Source organism: Lipotes vexillifer, unplaced genomic scaffold (assembly GCF_000442215.2).
Source record: "Lipotes vexillifer unplaced genomic scaffold, Lipotes_vexillifer_v1.1 scaffold304, whole genome shotgun sequence".
Taxonomy (NCBI): domain Eukaryota; kingdom Metazoa; phylum Chordata; class Mammalia; order Artiodactyla; family Lipotidae; genus Lipotes; species Lipotes vexillifer.
In genome coordinates this window covers 631,663-641,785 of record NW_006788513.1, presented here as the reverse complement: position 1 = coordinate 641,785, position 10,123 = coordinate 631,663, and the positions used below count along the sequence as shown (strand labels likewise).

At 52.5% G+C, this 10,123-nt stretch overlaps 1 protein-coding gene across 1 annotated transcript in view; it reads left to right on the top strand.

Moving 5' to 3' along the window:
• Positions 1–1,115, top strand: part of NUDT16 (nudix hydrolase 16) — a 1,450-nt gene extending 335 nt beyond the window's left edge. The window contains 2 exon segments of the mRNA XM_007461634.1: positions 1–193; positions 936–1,115. The exon segment at positions 1–193 is cut by the window's left edge and continues 5 nt beyond it. Of these exon segments, the coding sequence (XP_007461696.1) occupies positions 1–193; positions 936–1,115 (373 nt within the window).
• Positions 1,116–10,123: the final 9,008 nt, after the last annotated feature.

Sequence of the window (10,123 nt, the reverse complement as noted above, 5' to 3'; positions counted from 1 at the left end):
GCTGGACCGCGAGCTAGGCGAGGAACTGGGCGAGGCCGCGGCCGCCTTCCGCGTGGAGCGTGCCGATTACCGCAGCTCGCACGCCGGTTCCCGGCCGCGCGTCGTGGCGCACTTCTACGCCAAGTGCCTGACCCTGGAGCAGCTGACTGCGGTGGAGATGGGCGCGCCGCGCGCCCGGGACCACGGGCTTGAGGTGGGGCCAGCGCAGGACCCCACCCCGCGTCTTCCAGCTCCCAAAGGCCTGTCCCACAGTTTCCTCGTGTAGTTGGGGCCTGGGTGACTAGTTGCAGCCAACCTGGTCTCCCTGCAAAGATCGAACCCCTTCCCCACTTCACAAGCCTCTACAGTTGTCTTTGTAGAACACACCTATCCAAGTCACTCTTCTAGTCCCCCTTGATAGTGGCAGGCGTTGCACCTTAGGCCCCTGTTTTTCTTGCGTAGAAGTGGCCTGATGTTTTGAGGGAAAACCCTGGCACTTAGGCGAGAGGAGAGGGGGACATTGTGTATGGCGATGGTTCTCAAACTTTGGCGGGTATAAGAATCATCTGGGAGGCTTATTAAAACTGATTACTGGCCCCACTCCCAGAATTGCCAGCTCAGTGGGGCAGGGGTAGAATGACCTGAGAATTGCATGTTTCAAAATTTCCTAAATGGTGCTGATGCGGCATTTTGAGGACTACTGGCATAGGGCCCAGGGTGCATCCCGGAGGCAGGAGCCACTTCTGTGATGTGGGAAGGGTTAGCTTTTGCGAAGCTGGAGAGCGTGACCTGGGTCATTTGTCTGCAAAGACCTGGGCCCTCTAGGGCCACAGAGGTGTGCGTCCTCAGGCCTGCTCCTGCTGGACTGATAAAGGGGTGAGACCTCTGATCTAGAAAGATCTGGCTGGGACGAGCTCCCTGCGTTCCCAGAGTCTCATGTCTCCTTCCTTTCCCAGGTGCTGGGCCTGGTACGGGTGCCCCTGTACACCCTGCGGGATGGTGTGGGAGGCCTGCCTGCCTTCCTGGAGAATACGTTTATTGGAAATGCACGGGAACAGCTGCTGGAAGCCCTCCAGAACCTCGGACTGCTGGAACCTGGCTCTTTCGCATGCTTAAAGTTCTCAGCTCGTCCCTAGAGGCTGCCCTCCACAAACCCATGGAAACTGCCTGAGATCAGGGCCTTTGTACTGGGGAGGGAGGGAGGAAAAAGGGAATGTTTTCTCTTCTGGGCCTGGGCCTGATAGATAATAACGGATTAAAAGGCAAAGGTGTGTAGTGTGTTCTGAGCAGAGGGCCCCGTGGTGACTCATGGCTCATCCTGGGTGCCCTGGCAGATTCACAGAGCCTGCATCTTCCCTGTACATGTGCGCACATACAGCCTAGTGGCCCCCAGACACACACACAAGCTGATGCCTCCCCCATCCCTTGCCATGTCCAGTTTAAGCAGGAAGTGGCACGTGTGAGGTGTAGCTTGTCGCCATACCCATCTCCTTGCTGGGGAGGGCTTCTGAACCAGGGAGGGTTTCTCCCTACACTCCTACATGGCCGTTCTCAGGGTCTAGCCCAGCCCATGCTTGTTGGGGAGGACAGAGAAGCAGAGGACCCGTTTTCCCCCTGAAAGTATTTGCATCCTTGCCTGGGGGTTGGCCAGAGCAGTATCCCCCCGAAAGGGTGGTAGAGGGCCCTAACCTACCCCCTTCCCTCTTCTGAAACTGAGCAGAAGGGGTGAGGAAAAGGTTTGGCCTCCTTGGACTGACCTTGGACTCGAGACCCCTGGGTTCTGGTGCATTTCCTCCAGGGCTTTCACTTGGGATCCCTTAGACTCTGGGGACAGTGAAGGGAGCTGGCCCAGCCCTGATCTAGACCTGCCCCAACAAAAAAGAGCCTCCCAGTAAAGAAGGGCTTATAGCCAGGCCTCAAAGCCCTTCAGTTCCTTCAACAAATTAGCTGTATGAGGTATTGGTGATCTAGGGATGAGAGAGCCATAGACTGCTCTCCATGCAGCCAGGAAAGTCTTCTTAAAGGGCCAAATGGTAAATATTTTAGGCTTGGTGGGGCACATGGTGTTTGTAGCAACTGCATAACTCTGCCAAGTCAGAAGTAGCAGTGGATAATACATAAATCAGTGGGTGTGGCTGTGTTCCAAAGAAACCATTTAAAAAGGGATGTGGCCAGCCTGTGGGCCACAGTTTGCCAACCACTGCTTTAGAAGTGAAGATAAGATTAATTAAATTATGATGCTTATTTACTTGTTTTATTTACGTCTGTGTTAAGAAGGAAATAAAGGATTGCTACAGGTCCCACCTTGGTATCTTTCACTTTTAGTTGAGGTGGTCCAGAAGGGCCTCTGTGAAGAGCATTTAGGCTGAAGGATGGAGAGGACGGAGCCAGGGAGGAGTGTGGGGAGAGGACTCTGGGTGTTCCAGGGAGGTTAAGGCTCTGGGAACGAATCTTGGCAAATTATCTCAGAGCAAGCTTTTGCGAAGCTGGAGAGCGTGACCTGGGTCATTTGTCTGCAAAGACCTGGGCCCTCTAGGGCCACAGAGGTGTGCGTCCTCAGGCCTGCTCCTGCTGGACTGATAAAGGGGTGAGACCTCTGATCTAGAAAGATCTGGCTGGGACGAGCTCCCTGCGTTCCCAGAGTCTCATGTCTCCTTCCTTTCCCAGGTGCTGGGCCTGGTACGGGTGCCCCTGTACACCCTGCGGGATGGTGTGGGAGGCCTGCCTGCCTTCCTGGAGAATACGTTTATTGGAAATGCACGGGAACAGCTGCTGGAAGCCCTCCAGAACCTCGGACTGCTGGAACCTGGCTCTTTCGCATGCTTAAAGTTCTCAGCTCGTCCCTAGAGGCTGCCCTCCACAAACCCATGGAAACTGCCTGAGATCAGGGCCTTTGTACTGGGGAGGGAGGGAGGAAAAAGGGAATGTTTTCTCTTCTGGGCCTGGGCCTGATAGATAATAACGGATTAAAAGGCAAAGGTGTGTAGTGTGTTCTGAGCAGAGGGCCCCGTGGTGACTCATGGCTCATCCTGGGTGCCCTGGCAGATTCACAGAGCCTGCATCTTCCCTGTACATGTGCGCACATACAGCCTAGTGGCCCCCAGACACACACACAAGCTGATGCCTCCCCCATCCCTTGCCATGTCCAGTTTAAGCAGGAAGTGGCACGTGTGAGGTGTAGCTTGTCGCCATACCCATCTCCTTGCTGGGGAGGGCTTCTGAACCAGGGAGGGTTTCTCCCTACACTCCTACATGGCCGTTCTCAGGGTCTAGCCCAGCCCATGCTTGTTGGGGAGGACAGAGAAGCAGAGGACCCGTTTTCCCCCTGAAAGTATTTGCATCCTTGCCTGGGGGTTGGCCAGAGCAGTATCCCCCCGAAAGGGTGGTAGAGGGCCCTAACCTACCCCCTTCCCTCTTCTGAAACTGAGCAGAAGGGGTGAGGAAAAGGTTTGGCCTCCTTGGACTGACCTTGGACTCGAGACCCCTGGGTTCTGGTGCATTTCCTCCAGGGCTTTCACTTGGGATCCCTTAGACTCTGGGGACAGTGAAGGGAGCTGGCCCAGCCCTGATCTAGACCTGCCCCAACAAAAAAGAGCCTCCCAGTAAAGAAGGGCTTATAGCCAGGCCTCAAAGCCCTTCAGTTCCTTCAACAAATTAGCTGTATGAGGTATTGGTGATCTAGGGATGAGAGAGCCATAGACTGCTCTCCATGCAGCCAGGAAAGTCTTCTTAAAGGGCCAAATGGTAAATATTTTAGGCTTGGTGGGGCACATGGTGTTTGTAGCAACTGCATAACTCTGCCAAGTCAGAAGTAGCAGTGGATAATACATAAATCAGTGGGTGTGGCTGTGTTCCAAAGAAACCATTTAAAAAGGGATGTGGCCAGCCTGTGGGCCACAGTTTGCCAACCACTGCTTTAGAAGTGAAGATAAGATTAATTAAATTATGATGCTTATTTACTTGTTTTATTTACGTCTGTGTTAAGAAGGAAATAAAGGATTGCTACAGGTCCCACCTTGGTATCTTTCACTTTTAGTTGAGGTGGTCCAGAAGGGCCTCTGTGAAGAGCATTTAGGCTGAAGGATGGAGAGGACGGAGCCAGGGAGGAGTGTGGGGAGAGGACTCTGGGTGTTCCAGGGAGGTTAAGGCTCTGGGAACGAATCTTGGCAAATTATCTCAGAGCAAAGGTAGGGAGAGAGACTCCATTTCTCAGTTGGGGGTGGCAGCGGGAGGCGGTGGTAGGGAAAGCACAGAATTTGCAGCAAAAGGCCAGTGTAATTAGACTAAAAAGGGGAGGTGAAGCAGGAGCCAGATGGTACAGACCTTACAGGCCATGGTCGGGGCGAGGTGTGTGGAGCACGGACTGGAAGTGGGTAGGAGGGGAAGTGGGAGGTGGTGCTGATCTGGGCCTGGATGGCAGAGGAGGTGGAGAGAAGTGGGGGCCCTTGAGAGATGGTGGTGGCAGCACTGACAGGCCCTCTCATGGGCTGGCTAGAGGGTTGGGTGAGGAGAGAAGACTCAAGGGTGACTTTTCAGCTGGTGCCTTAAGGTGTTCAGCTTATGGATGAAGGGAAAGCCTGGCAGAGCTGGAAGGGGACCACACAGGCTTTTGGGGGGGATGGAATCAAGGTCATTTTGGATGTGTTGAGACCTAAATTTGTGAGTCATCCACATAAAAATGGTGTGGCGATACTTCAGACTGGATGGGGTCATCCAAGGAGAGAGAAAAGAGAAGAAGACTCAGGACGGGGCCCTAAGGGAGCCCAGCCCTGAAAGTCTGGGGGGAGAAGCAGGACATGTTCAGGAGGACAAGGAATTGAGAGGAAGCTGCTTGAAGAGGGTGGACATGCCAGGCTCTCAGGAGCGTTTCAGTGAAAGGAGGGCAGAACTGTCTCTTGGATGTCTTAGAGTGGAGTCGTGGATGACCTGGAGGGGAGCCGTTTCAGGAAGGGGTGGGAGTTGGTTGAGTGAGTAGGTGGTGGGGTGGACAGTGAGAAGCAGGTCCAGAGGGTGTGAGAAATGGGGTGAGAACTGGAGAGGGCTGTCAGTTCAGGTAGGGTTTGCAGTGGGAGAGCCTGGGTGTCGATGGGAACAGTCAAGGTGGAGAGTGGAGAGAGGGTTCCTGAAGGCGCACAGTCGTGCAGAAGGAGGCGGGCTGAGCCCTCTGAGAGGAGGACAGCCAGTCCTGCAACACAGTGGGCTCAAGAAGAGGAGGGGAAAGTATAGAGGAGGAGGGGCTCAATTAATGGTGGGCTGAAGGAGCTGTAATCTCTTCCTGGTGAAATGAAGTGAGACCATCAGCTGGATGTGGGTGGAGGATGTTCTCAGAGGGCGTGAAGCAGTCCTTCATCTGCACCTGGGAAAGCAAGTCGGTTACAGAAATGCAGAAGGGCAGGCGGGGCTGAGCTATGAGACGAGGGTCTAGGTGCTTAGATGTACCACATCTTGGGGGGGGTGTACACACACGCATGTGTTTCCCCCACAGCTGTGTTCAGGTGGGACAAGGTCACTGAGGCAGAGCTGGGCCTTTCCCAGAGGAGCACAAAGGAGGAGGAGGGGCAAGGCAGCTGAGATTACAGGAGACGTAATGCTGGACTATGGGGTATAAGGTTTAATCTGAATAAGACGGGAATTGAAGGCAGAAGGTGACCCCGGAGGGGTCAGTGAACTGGGGGTCTTAGTGAGGTTGGACTCCAGCATAGGCTGCGGTGGGTGGAGAGGGGTACATGAGACAGAGAGGGTGTTTCTGAAGCTGAGGTGGAGCCATCATGGGAAAGTCAAGGTCCATGTGATGAAGCCAGAAACTGACGGCTGCTGGAGAAGGTGGTGTGAGCTACTAGCCAAGTCCTCCGTGAGGCTCCAGGAGGGGAAGGAGAGCATTGACAGGGCAGAAGCCCTGGGCAAGAGGGCTGTGAAGAAGGGGTGGGTGGGGACAGGTGGCAGCTCTTGGCCTTTGAAGGGGTGGGGGTGGGAGAAGCTGTGGAGATCAGGTAGGTGCCTGGAGAGGTGGACGACTCAGTCCTTTGTCTCCTAACCTGGCCCTGACCGCCGTCAGCTCCCCAGGTAGACAGGCCTGGGGAAGGGATGCCTGAGAGCCTCCCAGGGCACAGCCTGTACCTGCTCCATCTGTGCTGTGTGTCCGCAGCCCTCGCTCATCCCCGTGAGGAGGCAAGGTCCTTGCGGCCGAGCGGGATCGGAGTGCTGGCACCGCTTACCTTGCCTGGAGCTGGGCCTGCACAGACCTGGCCCGGGGCCCAGCTGCGCACGCTGCTTCACAGCCCTTACAGACTGCATCTTAATGCTGGGCTGTCCCGGCACGTCAGAGCCTCCTGGCAGTGCAGTCATCAGCTTGCTTTTTTGTTTATACTAAATCTTTTTATTTTTTGGCTCTGGGGATTGTTGAGGGGGACAGCCCGTGGCTTCCCTGTATCATCCCCACACGCTCTCTTCCAGTGAGAGGGTGCTGTCTCAGCCAGCCCCCCTAGAGTGTTCATCTTTCTGTGGCTGTGTTCATTTCGCCTGCCTCATCTTCCCGTCTGCAGGCAGGCAGGGAGGTGATGGCACACCCACCTCTGGTCTCTCCCCTCTTATCCAGTACCTTCCTGCTGCAGTATGAAGAAACCCCCTGGCCTGGAGAAACCAGTCATCAAGGGCAGAGAGAAGCTGGGCAGCTCCGTGGAATCCTTGACCCCATTAACTGCAGTGGTGACTCAGCCAGCACCTGACCTCTTCCTCATCTGAGCCACTGGGTTTGTGGTTCCTGTGGGGAGGGTAAAGCAGGCAGACTGTGCTGGGTCTCCACCTCATGCTGGCCCCTCTCGCATTTTGTTTCATGGGAGGTGAGTGGCCCTGGCTGCATCCCTCCAAACACATATTTCTGCCTTTCTCAGCAGAGTCAGCAAGATGCTTGCACTTCTCATTTCTCTGCTTTTTCCTTGCGGCTGCGGCGGCTGGTGCTGAATTCACACTTTCGGGCCCCATGCTGTCCAGAGCCAGAGTCTCCTTGGTTATCGAATTTCTGGCAAAGCTGCTGCTTTAAGCAGAAACATTTGAGGAGAGTGGCTGCCACCTTCACAGTTACTCAGGCCGAAGGCTGCTGAGTAAACCAGACCAGGGCAGACGTGCAGATGAGGGAAGGCGGGGGTCCTATGACTTTGGTTTATTGCACAGAAAACTTTTTTTTCTCCAAACCCTCCCCTCCACACAGACAAATGAACATGAGAAAAAAACAGAAATTTTATCTGATGAAATTAGTGAATGGCGACAGAATCTGAGCCTAGCTAACAAACGCTGTACCTTGGCCCTCCTCAGGGACAGGCAGTGAGCAGGAGGTGGTGGGCTATATTTAAAACAGGGTCACTTCTGAGGAGGAAGGACAGGGCATGGGCAGGGCAGAGGAAAGAGAAACACCCACCGTGGACTTAAGGCCACAGAAAACTCCCTTCAAGAAAACTTCAAGAAAAGAAACCACATGGCCTTGCCCCCTAACTCCACAAGAGGCAGGAATGTAGAAGTTCACGTTCCCTCCAGGTAAAGGCAGCCTGGTAGAGGCCAGAGGCAGAGAGATGAAGCTGCCTTCTGGAGCCTCCTCCCCCATCCCCACCCCACCCCTGCCAAGTGCTCTGCTTGCATATGAGCGCAGCCCTCTCCTACCTCCCTGGTGCCTGTTACCCTCCACAGGCATTCCCAGGGGATGCAGTAGCAAGGACCTCTCTCCTTCCACTCAGATGACCCTGGTGGGGTTTTCAGTAATCATAAACAGCCCTTGGAAAAGCCCCGGGAGGGCGGCTGTTACCCACAGCCCCGGCCCCCCAGCCTCTCCTGGCCGCTGAAGAACAGACTGATCCATTCCCACCTTCCTGTGGTCCAGGACTGGTTCTAGGTGGGGATGTAGGCAGAGGCCAGGTAACAGGGAGGGGCGAGCAGGTGAGTGAGCCATGTGCTTGTTGAGGGCAAAGGAGTGGAAGGATCCCTCCAATTCACTGAAGTAAACAGGAAATAACAACATGGGGTCTGTTCATGAAAGGGACGTGAGCGCTGGCTGTAAATGATAAAGAGCATTCTCTAGAAGAGTGATTCCCCAACAGAAGCAGGCTTTGCTCAGGGAATTTAAGGAATATATGGACTGGGGAATAAGAGGAAAGATGGAATAAGACACAAACAGCTGGCAGCCCCGAGGAAAGTGTTTAAGGGGCTAGATCTCTATTAGCTTTCTTTAATTGATCAAGAGTTTATCCACAATGACCGCATGAATTTCAGATTATATACAGAATCTATGGAAAATGCAAGGAGAAGTCAACACAACAGTACTGGGAGACCACAAACTCAGTCCTTGGCAGAGAAAATGTCAACGTTCAAGTATAGAATCTAGGATATATAATAACGATGATGATGGCAACAAATATTCTGGCAGTGCTTACTGTGCTGTGGGCACTATTCTAAGTAAGCTCTTTTCATGTGTTAACGTATGTAACAACCCAACTATATCAGATAGAGATACTATTATATTATCTCCAGACTCCAAACGAAAACGTAGGCACAAACGTCAGCAAAATAAAAGATAAATCCTGAACTCTGTTGATTGAAGCAGAGAATCTACCTTTAAGGACCCAGGAAACATTTACCAAATTACTGATCTATTGGGCCTTAGAAAACCTCAGTAAATCCTCTCCAGTCTTGTACCACCTCTGAAATGACAGAGTACACATCACACTCTCTGAGCACAACATGATAAAACTGGAAATAAATGACAGGGAGAGACACTCATAAACTTTCTTCTTTATGCCCTTTCATATTGCCTGAGCCTTCTACAATGTGTACGTATTTTGTTTTTAAAATGACCAGTTAAAAAAATAAAAAGGAAATTGCTTTTTTCTTGTGAATTTACAGAAACCCAACCCAAATGAATCTAAAGAAACAAGGAAAGGATTCAGGGTGGACATGCGACCTGTCCCAGGAAGAATGTTGGGTAGTTTGTTGAGTTGAAGGAGGACTGAAGTTCTTCAGCCCCAAATGAGAAAGTCACAGTGGAGCTTGAGTGGCCAGGTGTGGTCACGTGCTCACTTGGGCCCTCCCTGCTGACACTAGGACTATGCAGTTGACTGACCAGGCCAGGCTCCTCTGCCCTCGTAGTGGCTGGGGGAGCAGAGAGATCTGGGGATGCAGCAGACCCTGAGGGAGGGGGCAGGGATGCTGTGTAGCACAAACAACCCATGCCTACCACAAGTGGAAGAAAAGGCTAGAGACTCAAACTTCCTCTTTGTTCCAATAGGGATCTTGTTCATGAGATTCCATAATTCTTCACGTTGCTGTACTTCACAAAGTGTAGAAACTCATGCCTGCAATTTGCAGCCAAAGTGTTGCTCCATGCTGCTACGTAGCCCCCACAGGATCCCTTTTTATGGCTGCATATTGTTCCACGCAGGCATTTCCCCTGCATTTTGATCACCTCCCCTTTAGTTTCTCACCCTCCGACCCACCAGAGCTGAGGAAGCCACTTTGACCTCAGGCTTATTGCAGGGCAAACCTCATCCCCTTCCCCAGGCCACTGACACTCGACCCCCACCCCAGCTCCCCCTCCCACATGCACCTTTTGCCTCACTAGCTCCCATTCTTTCTTACTTTTAATGTCACTTCCTAAGGGAAGCAGTCTCTGGTCCTAACCTTCTGGACTAGGTTAATCTACCTCATACTATACAGAAAATGATAGTATAAAATGGAATAAAAGAGTATGCAACCCCCCAAAGTAGGAAAGAATACCATAAAATCATGTCAGGTAATTAACTCATCATAATTTTATGGGGTTTTTTCCCCTAGATTTTATGTTTGTGGTATTTTTCAGCTTTTGAAAGTTGTAATTGGTTGTGCTTTTACATCCTATATCGATATTCCCTTTGGTTTCCTTTTTCTAAATTTGGTTTCTCTTTTTCCTAAAGAACATTCTCCAAGTTGTATGAGATTCATGTCTCACGAAGACTAGTCTGGCTGTATGTGGAGGCCTGGACACCCTCGCTATCGGTGTGGAGCAAGGCAGGCAAGGCCTGTCACCACCTCACACCCCCTGAAGCCCCCGATGCCAGGATGGAGCCCCAAAGCCAAGGCCAGGGTGTAACTAAATAGGGAATTATCTGTCATCCGTTTGACC